At 39.8% G+C, this 19268-nt stretch overlaps 1 protein-coding gene across 1 annotated transcript; it reads right to left on the bottom strand.

Moving 5' to 3' along the window:
• Positions 1 to 9136: 9136 nt before the first annotated feature.
• Positions 9137 to 19042, bottom strand: LOC4344154 (protein transport protein SEC31 homolog B). Its single transcript, XM_015791180.2, has 22 exons — positions 18483 to 19042; positions 18348 to 18405; positions 18148 to 18270; positions 17408 to 17504; positions 17269 to 17305; positions 17051 to 17156; positions 16796 to 16853; positions 16598 to 16695; positions 16370 to 16489; positions 15733 to 15778; positions 14937 to 15064; positions 14731 to 14858; positions 14137 to 14653; positions 13947 to 14039; positions 13114 to 13299; positions 12826 to 13036; positions 12013 to 12122; positions 11736 to 11882; positions 11164 to 11286; positions 10601 to 10955; positions 10095 to 10324; positions 9137 to 9615 (listed from the first exon to the last, which is right to left on the bottom strand). The coding sequence occupies exons 1-22, from the start codon at positions 18800 to 18802 to the stop codon at positions 9523 to 9525; spliced, it is 3384 nt and encodes a 1127-aa protein (XP_015646666.1). The 5' UTR covers positions 18803 to 19042; the 3' UTR covers positions 9137 to 9522.
• Positions 19043 to 19268: the final 226 nt, after the last annotated feature.

Below are 19268 nucleotides of genomic sequence, written 5' to 3'. Positions count from 1 at the left end.
ATGCTTACTAACCCATACAAATAAACATCATTTTTCGTCGTCATGTCACCTAAGGTGATCAATCAATTGTTGTTAATCAATGTAGGGATTATCAAAGACCAGGGTTGGTTAGTGTCACGGGGTTGGTTCATGTCTTGATGGTTAGGCCATCAACACACACCAAGCAGGGTAGATAGAGACCAAGAGTTTCTTTGGGTCAGTCGCTTTAGATTCTGAGAAACGCCTGATGGAAATCCATCTAGTGATAATTTCGAATAAGCTAAGAAAGCAAAATTCTGACTTTTAGTTTACTTTATGAATTCTACAATATTTTTTTGAATTTAGAAAATACTGAACTGTTTAAGAAAGTTTTTGATTTTGGAAGAAGCTGCGCTAGCGATCAGAAAGATTTTCTAAACTAGCCCAAGGAAGCTAGCTGGATGGTGCAATGCAAATATGCAAATGCACCAGAATGCTCAGGCTTAAGGAGTAAGTGAGCGTGTGAGAGTGACAGGGGCAAAGAAGCTTGTGGTGAAAAGCAGACAAGGACTAGCACAACAGCCCAAAGATCATGGCAGTGATCTGACGGCGACGCATCGCCTTGAGCCCTTGACCCCTGTAGCTTACTCCCTCCGTACTCGTAAAATAAGTCGTTTAGAACAGCGACACGGTCTCCAAAACACAACTTTGACTACTTATTTCTATAAAAATATTTATTGAAAAGTGATATATGTATACTTTTATAAAAGTATTTTTCAAGACAAATTTATTCATATAATTTTTACATCTTCAAACTCAACAACTTGAGAGTTATTCATGATTTATATTTCTAAGGTTTAACTTAAATATTGTCATGCATAATACATTGCATATTTTGCATTGCCTTCTCTGGTTGTTAGTTAGTGTGTCACTGCCCCTGTTGGCGTGTCTAGACCGTCGCCTTTTTTACATTGGACAGCCTCCAAAATTCAGAGGAAAAAAATGTTTATTTAGGGGGGTAGAGTTGAAATGATCTGGTAAAAGGTTCATCGGCTGGTGACCTATGGTACACGCTTCAATAACACCATGGTCACATTTTTGAAAGCAACATATCTTCCTTTTTCTCTAAAAGAGTATCTTCAGTTTGGTGCCAAAGACATGTAGGTAATATATATAGGGACGCGGCTACGAATTGTCAATAGCGCGTGCAAATACAAAAAAAACCACATGATGTCACTGTTTATTCACACCGATTTTACGGAGAATTGTTCATACGTGTAGCCCTTATTGTCCCTATCAAATCTTTTTTCTCTGCTTTTTTGTTTCTTCTTTTTCGTTTTTTCCTTTTGAGTCTCAATCTCGATCACCATTGTTGGTTTCTGGTGCCTTCTCGAATCAAGCAAAGAATTAGAGATGGAGTTGATTAAAAAGATGAGAGTTTGCTTGTGTGCCACTGGATTAGGAGATTAGGAGGGAGAGCCTTTCGATGCTTCGCTGGCTTCCGGCGATCGCTCGTGCTTGCAGCTCAAATACCAACTGTTGTACGTTATCGCCACTCCCCTCGCGTACGTACGGAGGAAATTTCCCATGGAATTTTGTGAAAAAAACAACGGTTTTGGGATGGGACGAAATGAAATCTGGCTCACACATACCCCTCGATTAAAAAAAAAATCCAATCCTAATTACGAATCTATATATATACGTGCTCAGATTCGTACATAGAATTTGCTCTCTTTTTTTGGGATAGAGTAGTACTCCCTTTGTGCTTACTCCCTCTGTTCAAAAAGAATCAATCTAGAATGTGATGTGGTCTATCCTCTTTTTCGGACGGAGGGAGTATAAGCTTCACTGCTGAATTTTTTTATTATTACACACAGACACGCGAACACCATACTCACAAACCAGCAAATACACCTCTTAACACACGTCCAAATAGACAGAATCACAACATATTTTTAAGTCTTACTTATTTTTTATTAAAATCACACATACATGTACGTAATATTTATGGATATCAGGAGTTAAATTCTATTGGATGAAATCAGATATTCATGACTTAACCACCACACTCCTACTTGTACTTCACTCCAGTGAAAGTTAAGTCTTTGGTAATTGCATCAGCTAGTACCTAGAAATTCAGGTGCGAAATTCACCCCCAAGACCTCTTGGCACGACAACAATGAGCTGCTGAATTGGAATCACCTATTTGTTAGCCTTTGATTTTGCAAGGCAGGACTGACGGGTCGTGCAATCTGAATAGTACTCAGCTGGAGTGAATTAGACCGGCGTCCTGACCCTTCAATACGGTGCAAATTATCTCGTGATCTAACAGCAAAAGATCACCATTTGGTAGCACTGATTCCATCAGTAGCTGCTCACGGTTTACTTGACCTGGCCTTGCAAAGGGCCAAATCAACAAGCCAAGCAAAACCATGCTTTCAGGTCTATTCTGCCACCAGTACACACAATTAAGCAACTCTGATCTGGTCCGAGCAAATATACTCTGCACTGGTCCACCACCAACAGGTTCAGGGTCGTTAATGCTCGAACGCAACACCAAACTAATTAATCACGGTCATATAAGCGTCTCGGCGAAGCCCATAACCCAGCCAACTAACCAGCCCTGGTGTGGCACATTGTCACGTTATTTTCAGCTTATTCACCAGACTATTAAAAAGAATTATTCATTCCACACTTTAAAAATATTTTTTGTGTATTTCTTACATCACTTATATTAATATGTTCAGTTTTCTCCTCTGACTTACCAATAAGTTTTTTTTGTATTTCTTACATAACTTATTAATCACCTTTCTCCTCTTACATACCTTGGTCCGCAAAATTATGAGTTTTATTTCTTCAAATACTCATGATGTGTCTCTTACCCCACTATAAGAGCCAGCACTCCAAAACCGCGGAGCTCAGTACATCCGACTGATGGACTCACTTATATTTATACATAGCACCCCACTTACACTTTCGTTCCCATAAAAGGGTTATCTCGAAAATGGTATAATTAGAGGGACAACACCTTGTAAGTTGATTTCACTATTACTCAATCAGCAATGGCATATACTAATCAAGTGCGCACAACACTCATAGGCCACATAGATCAAGATCTCACGCCCACCGACCAATATGTTTGCACCCTTAAGGTTAAAGTTGAAGCTATTATGAAAACCTTTTTAAGTGTATTTACTAAAATAGTTAACTTATTACTATATTATAATTAATTATGTAATGCACAACAATAACATTCGCAATAATCTAAATCAAACCGGTCATGCATGTTACGGTTACTATATTATAATTAATTATGTAATGCACAACAATAACATTCGCAATAATCTAAATCAAACCGGCCATGCAGGTTACGGTCTCCCAGGTTTGTAATCTTATAACTTTCTTCTATTCTATCAATATCAATATGAACTTCGTAACATCTTGTGCGAGTCGTTAAAAAAAACCGGCCATGCATGCCACAGTATGGTCTCCATCATTTGTGGGTGAGAGAGAATGACGTGGCGTCCATTGGCCAGGCAGATAAATTAAGTTGGAGGAGATGAGAGATGAGGCCGGCTGACTGGTCAGACTGATAGTGGGTTCTATCTAAATGGCGGTGCCGGTGGCGCGTGATAAGGATGCGATGTCACGCTACTGCGGCGGACGGGACAGAGGCGGCCGCGGGCGAGCGAGCGGCAGCATGGAACGGGGACGAGGTGTGTCACGGATCGCGTGGGGTATCGTATCGGATGGGCTTAATGATGGGGTCATCATGTGATGGATCCGACGCCGGACGCCGTTAACCACTTATCGGCTAGTACAGTACTCCTATCAATTTGTCATCACCACCCGTGGTCACTAGGCCGGCCGTGCACTAGCTAGCGCTGTCTTTCTCTGTCTTTGAAGCATCAGTGGACTGAACTGAACCCTATAATTACGATGAAAATGTTGTGTGTGGTTTTATCAGCGCCGTAGCTAAAAGTTAAACTTTAAATCTTAATTTTATAGTTAATTTTGGTATTGTTTATCATGTTATATTTTTCAGACTTAATTTTGAAATCGCTAATTATAGAGGAACACTTTTACATGTAGATTATTTTAGCTGATTTTTCTTTATTTTGCTCAATCGATCAGAGCCAATTTAAACTGCGAGAATTTTTTTTACCATTTCTTAAAACATGAGATTGCTTGTAAAATCATTATGAAATTATGATGTACTCCCTTCGTTTTCGTTTTAGGTTATAAGATATTTTTGACTTTGATCAAAGCCAAACTATTCTAAGTTTAGAAAAAAAATAGTAATATTTTTAACCCAAGATAAATATATTATAAAAATTTATTCAATTATAGATTTAATGAAACCATGTTGGTGTTGTAAATATTACTATTTTTTTCTACAAAGTTGATCAAACTTAAAGTAGTAATTTGACTTTGACCAAAGACAAAACGTTCTGTAACCTGTACTTGCATTCTGAAGGAGACGATACGCGGCTGTAGTGTTTGGAACTTGGATTGTACCATGGTTCACAGTTTTTAGCCAGTGAAAGCCAGTCATTTTCTTTTTTCAAGAAAGCTAGCCGGTCAATTTTGTATTAGCTTTGTTTCGATAGTGCCTGTTAGTTAAACCATTGTGCGCGAGGACACTACAGTAGTACTCCCTCCGTTTCAAAATGTTTGACACCGTTGACTTTTTAGCACATGTTTAACCGTTCGTCTTATTAAAAAAATTATGAAATGTGTAAAACTATATGTGTACATGAAAGTATATTTAACAGTGAATCAAATGATATAAAAAGAATAAATAATTACTTACTTTTTTTAGATAAGACGAATGGTCAAACACATACTAACAAGTCAACTGTGTCAAACATTTTAAAACGGGGGATCATATCATAGGCGGCGTGCATGACTTGAGTTGCGTGAGCACTTGGCACTCGTGACACGCTCTGGTGCTCTGCTCGATCAATTTTTGCCTTGCACGCCGGCTAACCAGCTGGAACCATGCGTAGCCGTAGACTAGCTGCTTAGCACTGGCTCTTCAACCGTTAAATCAGCGTGCATGTATACAGCCAAAACCTGTGGCATGGCCATGACAAAGACTGTTCGATTTCTCGTTTAATATGGAGATAATACTAGTATACTCACTCCATATTTTAATATTTTAATAGAGAACGTTAACCATCCATCTTATGAAAATTATATATAAGTGGCATTTATTTTTTACAATATTGTTTAATCATTCATCTTATTAAAATCATATATATATATATATGAGGCATTTTCTTTATTTGCTTTATCGTTTAAGGGACATTAATGGTGAATTATATTTTTTTATATTTACACTAAACTTTTGAATAAAATTGACGTTTAAACGCTATGTAAAAGTTAGCGGCGTTTTCTATTAAAAAAACAAAGTTATTACCACGTATGAAACCTATCAATGAGTAATTTATTTCTCCAATTTTTTTTCTCCAGTACCAATCAAATAACAATAATTGGGCGTGTATGATTGGAGATCCAGCTCCTTTTCTATCCATGCGTTATCATCATCTCGTACATGCATCCTGGCTTTTGGCTTTCTGCATATCCTTTGGAGTTTGGGCATGGATTCTTATCCACTGGCACAGTTGCCAGTTTACGTAAGGAATGGAATTTCTTGGGTTTATTATTGTGAGGGAAGCATCAGACATTATAGAATTGGGGCTTCCCATGTTCAGAGTATATTTAACAGAAGAATCACAGGTATATTATTCTCCAACTGATCATTTCACCAAAAAATTCTAATATGATTATGTGTAGACTGTAGACTGATCTAGAGAATACATAGGCTTTGCTTAAGGGATGTGAAACTTAGGAAGCATAATTAAGCAAAGGGTCACTTTTAACTCCTGCAAGTAATCCATTGGCCACAATTATTAGTTTCACCGCAAAAACAGTGGCTTATCCGTTTGCTTAAAAAGTCACAAACAAACAACAGTTTACAGGTATCCAAAACTGAGGTGCAATGCAATCCAGCAGAGCTCTGAATCATCAATTCATCATCATGCATGCTCCAGCAGAAGGTGGCAGAAATGTTCTTGAAACTTGTACTTGTTGCTTCGCTTGCGACCTTATCTCTCGAGATCTAATTAACCCTTTCTTTGCCGCGTACGCTAGGAGTGGAATTCGATTGCTAATCATCGTCAAAATTGCACGGAATCAAAACTAAAGGCCGTGGAGTACGTCTCATGCAGGCCATGTTTGACCATACAACCCTCTTAATTATTCTTTTCTTCTGAATTAAGAGTACTTGACTTTCTTGGTGTTCAGAGAGTACTCGTCAGAGAGATAGAGATCATGCCAGAACATTTCTTTAGACTGAATCATGGAGAAATCCAAGTACTGTTACAATAACAATTTTCTCCAGGGTGCAGCATGTGGATGTTCATGTGATGTGGTATCCATCTGGTGCTGTACATCGGCAGGCTGACTGCCTGAATCCAGAGTTCATGACTTGTGCATTACTGACAACACACCCCCCATCGGTTGTAAAAAAAAACTAACTATATACCAAAATGGCTTATTAGCGGCAAAAAGTAATTTTGAGTAAAACTTTTATATACAAATATTTTTAGCAACTTAAAAAGCAATGCTGAAAAAAACTACGTTGAAAATGCTCTAAAATTAACTCCAAAACCAAGTTTTAAAATTTAAATTTTGTATGCGGCTGATTGCAAACAATGAAGCTGCATATTGTTAGCAAATCAAGTAGTACTTGTGATTGCTTTGGGATCCAGGATTGCACCAATGGAGCACTTTTGTTGCAAGCAACCGAGTTGGTAGAAAAAAAATATTCTCCAAATCATTTGCAGATAACATATTCATTTAGTTAGTATTAGTACTGTTGCTACCACAACACATCTGCTCAGCCGCGGCTAGCTAAGTAGCAGCTGCCAAGTACTGCTGCAGTTGTGGTAGGAGCAGCCGGGGACCGGTAGTTGAGCTGAAGCTAATAATCTAAAGTGCTGTACAGCTTGGAGCTGATCCCTGTGGCAAGAACTAGTGAGAATTGTGGTGTATTAGTATCATCTATGTAGTGAATCAAATAGGCATAGGCTGATGATAAGTATGTTGGTTCATGGATTTGGATGTGTCTAATGGAACCTAATTAGATAGAGCCGACCTAATGTTGCCATCAGTAAGACCTGTACATGACTTGGAATTGGGAAGAGTGGATTGGATTGTATCAACTGCAAATAATGCATAGGCTGGGGAATCAGAATAATTTAGTGGTTTATTTGGTGGTTTCTTGGGATGCTTAAGTCGTTATTAGTAGTAAGTATATAGCAGTGACCTGTTTGGTCCCCAGCTCTTGGATGGATAGGTAGTAGGACTCTGGACAGTTGAAACAACCATGCAGCTTTCTCTGTTCTAGTGGGGGCTATTTGGTGTCTGCAGGCAGTACTAGATTCTTATTCTTCCTTTTTAGCAAACTTTTTGGCCTCTTGATTTCTGTCCAAAAGAGCAATCAGGAAAAGAGACATGCATGCAAGTTTATTTTTCACTGTACAATTAGTTGCACCTGTACTTACAGTAGCTTTGCCCACCTTCAGCTAACGGTAACTCAATTGAAACAATCGATCATTTTGCTCATGGCATTGAGTTCAGGATGTCCTAATATGTATTGTAGTATAATCCATCCTATCAAGCTGAAACGATACCGATCCTAACCTAGTATCCTAATTTTCATGTATCATGATTTTTACTAGTATTTAGTTTCATACAATCCTACCAGATCTATCCTGATCATACGATTAATACGATCCTATGAAAATATTAATTAAAATAAGGAGTATTGAAAATAATATGAATGAGCCCACTTAAGTTTCAAAAAATAGATTAAATTTATCAATCAATATTAAATCCTTCAATCCATACAACATATTACAAATTTCATATTAAAAATATCTACCTTTAATCAGACAGAAATATTATATAAAACGATTCTTTGTAGTATCTTGATACTGACTATCTTGGATAAGATCATAAGACCCATCACCGTAATGTAGATTCAGTAGAAGATAAGAGCATGGCAGGACGCCCTCTCACTGTGTGTACACTTCTGGCAACATTTGCACCGTTCAGCATATTATCAGTTGCAAGAACAAACACCAGCAAGAAACCAGCGTATGTTCCCTCCATCTGGTGCACCATTATGGAGGATAACTAATGAGGTGAAGAAGCAACAGCCCGGCAGGCAAGCTTAGAAACATGGGACATGGTAGGGCCATGGTGCTTACGGCATCCCATGAGGCAGGAGAATTTGGGTGCAATTAATCTAACGCAAGTGTGTGTACCACTAGTGAAATAATTAACCAGGCTCCAGGGAGCAAAATCCAAAACTGATAAGAGCAAGCTGGCTTTACATCGAACTGGCAATGCACATGCAGAGAGGGGGAGAGAGAGAGGGTGTGATGATCCGAGGTGAGATGCAGATGCTAACTAAACCTGGGTATCAATGCATATCATCTCATGCTGAGACCACAGGGGGGCGTGCGCTGTGCTGTTTGTGGGAAGTGGAATTAAGCATTTGATTAGTAGTAATATTACTATATTAGTCTTGTGGAACAGCGTTGAAGAGGGAGGCGAGGCGAGCAGCGAAGCGAAGCGAAGCGCGGCATGTGATTGCGAGGCCGTGGCGTGTGGATAGGGAAGAGCAAGCTACGCCAAGGCGGTGGTGCAAGTGCGCGAGTTGACTGCAGCGCATCATCGTTACGGTGTTGCTTCAATATCAAAGTCAAATTGGCTGGGATCTTTTTAAAAGATGAATTGGTTGGAATCTAGGCCCATTCTTCTCAGATAATCTAGGCACATTCATATCCTTTTTAAGAATGTATGATTGCCAGAGTATTTAGGAAAAACAAAGGAAAAGGATCGGATCGTAAAATTCACTAAGAATATAAATGCAGATATTCACCTTTTTTTTGATCCATCAAACATTTGTAAAAGAATGGTACCACCAATTGCATCTCAAAATCTGAACAATACCGATTTATCTGCTCTACGTTGACTTTCCCGTCATGAGGAGATGGCAGTATTACGCGGAAACGATGCTTATTGCCAGTATTACGCGGAAACGATGCTTATTGCCAACTCGAAATCTGGATTGATGGAGATGATTTATTTCTATTCATGCCAATGCAATAAACAAGCCAATATCCTTGTATTAATTATCGAGAGTACTTCCAATGTCCAAACAGGTAAAATCTAACTTATAAGGTAAAACAAAATGGGCCAGCTATAACAACTAGATGCCCACTTACAAGTAATCCTCGTGAAATCCAACCACCATCACCCAAGAACTGATCCTCACAAAGGAATGTCGAAGAACTATCAAAAAGTAATCGCCCAGACAACAGACCACTTTTAAGCGACAAGCTTCAGTATAATTGGCAGGAGGGAACACAAGAAGCAAGATAGCACTACTGTGCAGACAAACCCTCATAAGTTGCTAACACTAACAACTTTTGTAAGAAGTCGAAAAGGTGTGTGTATACAGAACTAGCTGCAAAACGCGGCACTCGTTTACATTCTGAAATTCTGCCTCGTCTTGATCATACGCTTCAATGCGGCAAGCCAGAAGTTGCACTCGTCCCAGTCGCTCGTTGTCAGAAGTACCTGCCAACATTGAACAGTAATTAATAATTAGGATAAAAAGCAATAAAAAATTATACTCAGCAATCTATCAAATCCACAGTGCGGAAAATGACTAACGTCAAAAGGGGAAAAACAGCCATTTAGTCATTTATGTTCATGTCTGAACAGATTCAGTGTGAACGAAGAAACTATATAACTCAAGCACAGAAAGTGTGACCATGTAACAAGGCTGTATTTCTGATTAGGTGAAAGATTCAGCATGAGATTACTTCAATCCACAGCAAAGAGAAGGTTATACAGAAAATATACAGAGAATAGCAATAACATACACCCACAACTAGAAGGATCATATGCTGAGCTGACATTCTTTACAGTCGACCAGTGAAAGTAACTTCTTAAAAGAATATTAGCATGTCTCCGGTACCAGCCCCCTCATAGGTAAGTCATTGCACCAAGCAGGGTTAAGTAGCATCCCTAATTATATGAGGAATTAATAATACCTGAAGGTGCATCGCAGTGGCAAAATCACCGCTATCAAGTGCACTGCAAAGCTGAATGAGTTTTGATGAAACGTTTGGAGATATATCCCCAGAATTGAGTTTTGCAAATAGTGTTCCGATCTTTCTTGAGTTGTCTTCGATTTCACGTTTTTTAACTTGTGATCCACCCATAGCTTTAGATGTTTCATCAAATAGTCTAGTCAATGTAGCAATAACTGGTTTCAGCTCAGCTGCAAACAAGAAGAGAAGTTAGCACGACTGTAAGAAAGGCACCAACACAACAGAAAGGGAGAGGAAGCCTCCTAGATAAATATCGGGTAGAATTCAAGTATGAAACAGATGATTGTGTAAGAAATTTGGTACAAAGTTCTGAAACCCATATTAGTCTAAGTGGTAATGTTGAAAACAAAAACTGATAGATCCTTTGATATCACTTAGGAAAGTAAAGGAGGAGATCAAGTAATGACAAAAAACAAAAGCTAGCCTTGGATCCATATTCCACATACCAGACACCTTCGATGTGTCAGCTGTCTGCACAGTTGCGGGAGGTGCAGGAGGTGCAACAACAGGCTGCGGTTGTCCTTGTGCCTGTGTTGGACTTGAGGGCTGTACAGGACTCAAACCTGGCCTTTGAACAAAACCTGGATTGTTTGATGGCATAAACCTGGAAGTCGGGTTATTAGCAACTGGACCAGGGAACATCTGACTTGGGGTCGTTCCTGGTACAGTGGCACTAGAAACAGCTGGAGGTGCTGTGGGAACTGTTTGGAATTGTGTAGGTGGTCTAGGCTGATGGTATGTGGTGGGAGGTACACCTTGATATGGAGTCGATTGTCCAGAAGTATATGGTGGATTAGCACCCTGTTTAGACAAGATAAAAATCACTTTGTAAGTAACATTGAATAAATATGAGGTGGAACTTTAAAAGGTGGTTGGTTTGGTGAACCACTCCATAGGATGATCCATCATGGGATCATCCAATGATTTTCGCTTTGAGAGATGAGGTGGTGGTGTATCAATTTGTGCGATTCCCACAAACCAAGCAACCCATAAATTGCATGCAACATACCGCATAAAGCTGGGAGCCCAAAGTTGGTTGCTGGTATTGCTCAGGATTTTTTAGACCTGGCAAGTTGGTAGGAGTAAATGCCTTCACTGGTTGTTGTGGAACTGGTGCTGGAGTTGCATTTGGCTATTAAAGGGAACATTTAGAGAAAAAAACAAAAAGTTAGAGAGTTGCATGAAATCAAAGGAACATTAAGACTTTCCTATAGACAACAAAACGAAATTAACTAAAATGGGGAGAACCAAAGAACTGAACTAAGATTTCCCCATATATGACAACAATATGAAAATCCACCAAAATTTTGGGAATAAACAGACTGAATTAACTTCACATAAGTTTATGTTCAAAATGTAAAAAATAAGTACAATTAGTAAAAATTAACAGATACTTAAAATATTATAAGATTGGTGAAGAGTTATTATCTGTACACAAACAATGCATTATATAATTCTAAACTAAATTTAGACCATAGAAAATGAATAGTAGTACACTACGGTCTGGGCTACATCCTGACTCCTGAGTTGCCTTGCTGAGCCTCATACAAGATACTCAAAATGATTGACAATCATACATACCTGGGAGATCACTGGAGTGGTGTTTGATGGAACAAACATCTGGGTTGGTTGTTGAGAATATGTACTGTTGTATGTTCCATATGCTGTATTAGATTGTTGCTGGTAATCTTGATACTGGTTACTTGGCACAGCATATTGTGAAGTCCCCTGCAGTTCATGGTAGTCAGAACAGAAGAGATGCTTCTCTTCAGATAAAGATATATTTCGTTTTACGTTTATTACAGTGCATGAATTATATAAGAGAATCTTGAAGTCAGAAACAATGTATAGTGAAAACCTGGTAAAGGTTCTGAGAAGGGTCTGGGGTGCTATAGCTCGGTTGAATTGTAGGGTACGCGGAACTGTTAATACTGCCCGCATGAACTGAAGTACTGGCAGCATGATTCTCTGGAAAGAATAGGTCTAATCAATAAAATGACACAAGACATTCCAAGTTCAATTATTAACTTGCTAAGGAGATATCAGCATAACATTATCACCATGATAATATTATTTGTCTATATGAAAAGGGGGCCTTAAGAATAAGACAATAATGTGCTTCTCCTTCAACTAAGAATCTTCACGCTCGCATCCATAAAGAATTTAAATTTTGTTCCTCCAGCAACATTAAATCAAGAAATTTGGCGTATTAATCTATTCGCGTAACATGTTGCTCAACAAAAAGAGTGAAGAAGCAATGTAGTAACATCTTTCACGAGAGGAAAAAAAATCTTCTCTTTCAGAGAAGGGCGTTACAGTATAAAGCTAGCCAGCAGTTAAATGATGTAATATTCAGTTAAGCAAATGGTGTGGTCAACACTCAAACACATAAGGCCTTTCCCTTTTTTGTGTAAGCTGGCAAAAATATCAGGGAGAGATGGACAATGCTTTATAAAATATGCTTGCTAGAATAGTGGTCCAAATTTGCTCAGCTCCACAAGGAGTAACTTCATCAGATGTTAAGTACACAAATCGCAAATATTTCACTCTGGAATAGGTGAAATCACAGGATAGCAGCAAATATAAACCAAGGGAAAAATAGTATAGGTAAATTCCATACCAATAAAAGCCAGCTTAAACAACACATTAAATCATATGCGTTTGAACCAACCTTCTGTAGAAAATGCAATCCGGTCTCTCAATATTGCCAGCTCGTGTGAATGTTCATCTGATCCCAACAATTTTAAGTATTCCATTGCAGTTTTAAGAAGGCCTTGACTGGCCAAAAGTTCTGCATAGTTTTCCACAAGCTTAGACAGTGACGCGCTAAAGCTCTTATGCCCTGTAGCAAGGGCAAGAGTAATGGTCTTCTCCATCAAATCCTGCAATTACACACTGATTAAATAGGGTTGCTTGGCAGCATGCTAGAGACCAATAAACTTCTCTTGTCCATTTTTACCTGGAGAAGATCAACATAAGTCTTCCCACCATCTTCAGACTTCAAGTCGCGAGACCATATTTCCACAGCTTTGTCGATATTTCCAGCACAAATATAACAGAGAGTCGCAGCTAGTGTATCTCCAACTCCCAACAGTCTAGATGCAAGGGTATCGCATAGAACATTCCATTCCTCTTTCCTGGCAAACTGTTGCAATATTACAATTTATGTTAGCTTACAAATAGAGTACAAGCTCTTACTATTATATAGATTTCAACACCAAATGAGGCACAGACCCAGCCAGCCACTGCTGGTTCACTTCCAGTTTTGACATAACTATAGCTGTTTAACAGAAGTTTTCTGTAGCATGGACAACAAAGTGGCTAGACGGTTTTTTTTTTTTTCTCTACAGGGTCACAACAGCATGGGCTTGGAGGGCCACTAAATATAACAAATTTATTCCCCAGATCATGTATGGCTCACCAATTCAACCGTGGTCGATTTAAGTACTACTCACAAAGTTTGAGGCAGTTCCATACTCCAATTACAAGAGCAATCTAATTTGAAGAACCCCACAGGACAAGATACCAGATGACATATCAAGTTCTTTCAGGTTTTCATAACTAGGACCATACACAACCAAGATTAAGTAGCAGCTGATAATCTAGAACCTATGCATAAGCTCAGTGATATAGATGTAAGATGATGATGCAGCAACATTTTAGGTCAATATATGGAAGCCTGAGACCACCGTGGGGGAATTCCTCTACAGGACTATAAATGAATCGAGCGGTCATATCCGGTCTCTCAGAATTGTCTTAAATGATAAAAACTTGCGATTACAGGACACTTACTGTGCACAGTAGCGCAAGTGTTTCCTTCCAAGCATTCAATGGCCATGTACTCACAAAACTCATCAAATCATTGCCAACCATAGCAGAAACAACCTGAGTTTGAAAAGAGAAGGGACAAATTATGGTGTACCAGTGCCAGTGGCAGTGCAACCATTGTAGTCAGAATCAAATATACAGGCAATACAGTTACCTTTAGATAGGGTGATACAGTATTCTTAAGATACTGGTTTCTTGTGCTTTCCCATAGAGCAGAACCACCAGCATGGGCAATAACCAGAGCATCAGCCATTCGATTGGCAGCAAGGCACAGATTGACTGCTCCTTTATAATCACCAACTACCAGTGCATGTTGAATACTTTTGTCAACTGATAGATCTGATGGTTCAACATTTACAGGCATTTCCTGCTCGATCTGTTGACCATTTGTAGAAATTGATTCTTCTGCCAAACTAGCCTCCGAAGGTTGAGGATTGTTGAAAAAATCTTCCCCATTATCAACCATAAATTGAGAATCTGATGTATCAGTTGGCGCGCCATGATCAAGGTTAAGAGTATCTGCCAATGTTCTGTTCAGTTCATCTGTTGAACTAGAAGTCTGTTCTTGAGGAGGGTTAAAGCCAAGATGAGCAAGCAGCTTTGTCCTGGCAGCATCCCCATCCTCAAACATTACCCTTAGGAAGCCCCATGTTTCTCTCTCCTCATCAGATCTGTTCAGACATTTATAACAGAGTTACTAGGCAGGCCAAGATTAGTATAAGTGTTCTACTTAGAGGAAAGCACATACAGAGATTCTTGTGCTTTTTTATCGCACAGAGCACGCAGTGAACTTTTGTCCCCATTCTGTATAGCAGCTTCAAATTCAGTCGACCGGCTTACCAGACTTTGCTCAATCACCAAATTATGTACATGCACCTATAAGAAAAATAAATACCTTAACACAGAGAAACATGAAGTATCGCATGCAACAGGGAAGTGGCAGAGTAGACTTGCCTCTGAAGTAGTCACTTGTGCACCTTGGGTGGGCGCTGCTTGGTGGAAAGAAACAAGTTTGCCCCCAAAGCCGAAAGATGCGCCAGTGGGGCATTTCAACCATTTTGGAGCTGGAGCTCTTGGGCGTGCTAATTATCATTTTTATGGACATTAGAGAAATCATATCCCCGAAGCATCATACACTAATAAAATTATTGACAAAAAATAATAACTAGGGTGATTCAGCAGGTACTGATTATAAAACTTAAGGGGGTTTTCTTAAGTCATCTGAGCCTTTTTGTGATTTAAAAAAAATCAAGTTTCTAAGAAGAGACAACATAGACAGTACTAGAGTTAACAAAGCATAGCAGTGGACCAAACTAAATGATTAACAAATTACATGCATGGATATAGAAACATCACATTTGGTATTTTGGTGTGGAATTGACATAGAAATAAGACATGCAACTTTTGTCATAAACTGAAGAATAAGAATCGGCAAGGTTCAAATTTTCTTTCAGCCGATGCAAGGGCTGCAAACAACTAGATGTACAAGACAAAAGCACAATCAAATTAAATGATTAACAAATTACAAGCATGGAAATAGATATCACATTTTGGTGTTTTCGTGTTGAATTTATATAGAAATAAGACATGCAACTTTTGTCATAAAATGAAGAACAAGCATCAGCAAGGTTCAAATTTTCTTTCAGCCAATGTAAGTGCTGTAAACAACTAGATGTACAAGACAAAGGCACAAACAAACTTCTTGAATATCTATTGCTCACAAAATTAAACAAGTGGTATGCTAATTTACCTGGGGCACCAATAGCACTATCACCAGCTGCATAAAGGCCAGAGAACTGTAAAAGAAATATACCGAATTTCAGATAACTAATTAGTGCTGTACTTGTACACTAAACATGGAAGAACTGGTAGGCCCCATATGAACCTAGCATACTAAGAGTGATGCAGAATGAAGTCATTGTGATAAGTGTGCACTGGAAAATATAACCTTCATGTGTCCAACCAACGAATCAATGTATAAGCATTTTTACATCCCATATGTTGAAAAGCTTTAACCTTCCAGGTTTATCTTTCAAATGAAAAGCAGGGATTTAAGACTTCAACATGGGGATTACTATTGAGAAGAATGATTTAAAAACTGGCAAAGATAATATGATGTTATAGGAGAATTGCTCATCCAGAACAAGCATGATGTTCAATTTTCATCCAACAGAACAAACTTAGTTCAGTTAAACTTTAATTCAATTCAAGTTCACACATGACAGGCTAAATTTCTGGTAGCACACAATTAGTAAAGTAACCCATTTTAATATAACACTGAGAAGGCTAGGAGTTGAAAGAAAATCAAGCCTGCAACACTCTTAATGTATCACAAAAGACATGATGGATTGGTATAATCATCAATTCACGGAAAACAAATATATTACCTCTAAGTTGTATATGCCGATTTTCACATCAAATGAGGATGCTGCAACAACACCTGGTATTTTTCGATACCAGTGAATGTCGAAGTTACCGTTTGAGCTTGCTGGTAGCTCACTCATAATCTGTAATAAATAATGCAATGTACAGGATACACGTGTTAAATAACAGTATTGGTGAAACAATATATTTATGTAGTTTCAGCTTTTGAGAATGTTACTGTCATAATGTACCTCTCCACTAACAGTATCCCAGCATATTGTTCTATTATCTTTAGAACAGGTAAGCAAGTATGAACTATCATAGGGGCACCACGACATAGCAATTACACCTGCAAAATATAAAAGAAGACAAATAAGAATGGAGTATATTTGCGTGCATCATTATGTATTTGACGAAAAATATTAGGAGAAGAGCAAGGGAAATAAGACCTTTTGAGTGTCCCACAAATTCTCTTACTGGTGAAATGGTTTTCCTCACATCCCAAACCTAACATGAGCAAGATTATCAATATAAATAAAATAAATTCCGAAAAACAAAATTCTGGTGTAAGTCAATATGAACGACTAGTGGTTTAGAAACAATTTTTTTGTCCTAATTTGTTTCATTTATTCTAAGCTGTGAAGCACATATGGATAAGTCAAGTAGATGAGGAAAGGATGAAAGTTGAGAGAAATGGTAATTACTCTCAAAGATGGAGAGTTATCATCATCTGATGCAACAATTAGCTGGGTGGACATGTCAGGGTTCCATTGAAGAACAGAGCATTTCGTTCTGTTTGAATCTGAAAAGCTATTTAAAAAAGCGAGAGAAATTTAGTGTCAGAAATAGGTGAATACATCAGTATTTCACAAGGAATAGATCAAGAAAGTGCAAAAGTAATGTGGATGGCTAAAGCAATTACCTAGTCAACGGTTTTTGGTTTCTTAAATCCCAAACAACTGCAGAATGATAAATTCAAAACAGTTAGATAAACCTATGAGAAGTCCGATTTATGGTAACAGACAGAAAATGCACCAGAGGAAACCCAAAACTTCTGTTACCTGTCATCCCATTACTGGAAGCGGTTGCTAGAATATGCTGAAACTTCGGGTTCCAGGTTAAATAAGATATTTCAGCTTGAGCACTGGAGCCAACACTCTGTTTACAATTTACAAGAATTATTAACCTTCATATGTCAAGTGAATAAACAAAATAACACCTAAAGATAGAATACTCATATGGAAATAAGTTATATACAACTTGCTGGTAATCGTTTGCTAGCAGTGCTCTCCATCCAAAATTTTCAGTACAGTTTTAGAACTATATAATAATGGACAGTTCACCACACACAAGTACATCCATAACTAACTTGCTGGCAGATCATGAAGAATAAATTTACTCCTTATACATTCTAGATGCGCTGAGCTTTCTTTTCATTGTTTCGTTTTGGATCATTAACTAATGCGAACACGAATACCAACACCCACACACTGACCCACATAAATGAAATGCATTCAGGTACTATCTGTTGCAGCAAAAAAAACACTAAAAAATTTGTAGAAAGATGTGTTTGATTTTCATAGAGAGTTTGCCAACAGAAGTGACATATCAATAAGTTGTTTTAAAGCCTTCCATCAGGCAGCATTGGCAGCTTGTATTACTGAATGTGAGTTGAGAATGAGAATTGCACCTACCAAAATACTACATCATGGTTCAGAAGTGGCTCGATAAATGTAATGCACAGATGTACACTATCATAATCCTCTTCGTGACAATAAACTACATGGCAAACTGCAGATACCTTGAGTGGCGGAAACACGACTGGCTCGGAGGGGTTCTTGAGATCCCAGATGCAAAGCTCCCCCTGTTCAGCCCCTGAGGCGAGCCGATTCGGTGTGAGCTCGCTAAACTCCAGTCCGCAAACCTGCCAAACCATAACAACACAATCAACATCAGGAAAGCTGGTACGAGATTCCGCGCAGCTAGCCCCGTGCCACTCACCGGCCCGGTGTGCTTCTCGAGCCTCGCAACCAAGGCATCCTCCGCTTTCCCCTCGGAGCTGCAACAGCAAACAATTCGATCAGGAAAGGAGCAGATCTCGAGGTGAGGATGGGCGTGGGGGAGGCGGATCCATACTTGATCATGCTCAGCGGATTCCACACGGCGACGGAGCCGTCGCTGAGGCCACCGGCGAGGAGGCCGAGGGAGAAGGAGTCGCCGTCAGCGGCGCCGGGGCGGGACCAGGAGAGGCGGTTGAAGCGGTCGGGGGAAGGGGCGGAGGCGAGGAGGGGGAGGTCGGGCGAGTCGGACTGGAAGTCGAGGCGGAAGATCTCGATGTTGGCCGACGCGGAGAAGAGCATGTCGACGGCGCCGCTCATGGTGCCGGCGGCGAGGTAGGGCGCCTCCGGCGCCAGCGCCGTCAGCGCCGCCCTCTGCGCGCTCTTGATGCACGCCATCTCCGCCGGCGAGACCCCGCAGATCTGGGCACGCGCGCCCCCTCCCCTCTCGCCGCTACGCGGAATCTTTTTTTGGCGATCTGGAAACGGGAGAGAGAGAGAGAGGGAAGGGAGGAAGGAGATCGAAGGAGCGGTGGTGGTGGTGGTGGTGGTGGTGCGGCGCGCGTGGGTTAAACGCCGATCGGCTCGTGTTGTGCTTGTGCTTGCGCTAGGGCCGATCTGGTCTGGTCTGTCTGGTGCGGATCTGATCGGAAGGGGGGGGGGGGGGTGTGGAAGGACGTGGCTGCGTCATTCGATCGATCTCGGCCGTTGGTTTGCGATCGCTCGCGTGGTGTGGACGCTGTTTTGGAGCGGTGCAAAGGATTTGGCTGCGTCATTCGATCGATCTCGGCCGTTGATTTGCTAGTGCTCGCGTGGTGCGGGAAGCACTTGGGCGTCGCTCGAGCGATCTCGGCCGTTGATTTGC

The sequence above is a fragment of the Oryza sativa genome, chromosome 7 (assembly GCF_034140825.1).
Source record: "Oryza sativa Japonica Group chromosome 7, ASM3414082v1".
Lineage (NCBI taxonomy): Eukaryota > Viridiplantae > Streptophyta > Magnoliopsida > Poales > Poaceae > Oryza > Oryza sativa.
The sequence above is the reverse complement of the archived record's forward strand: the minus strand, read 5'-3'. Positions and strand labels throughout refer to the sequence as shown.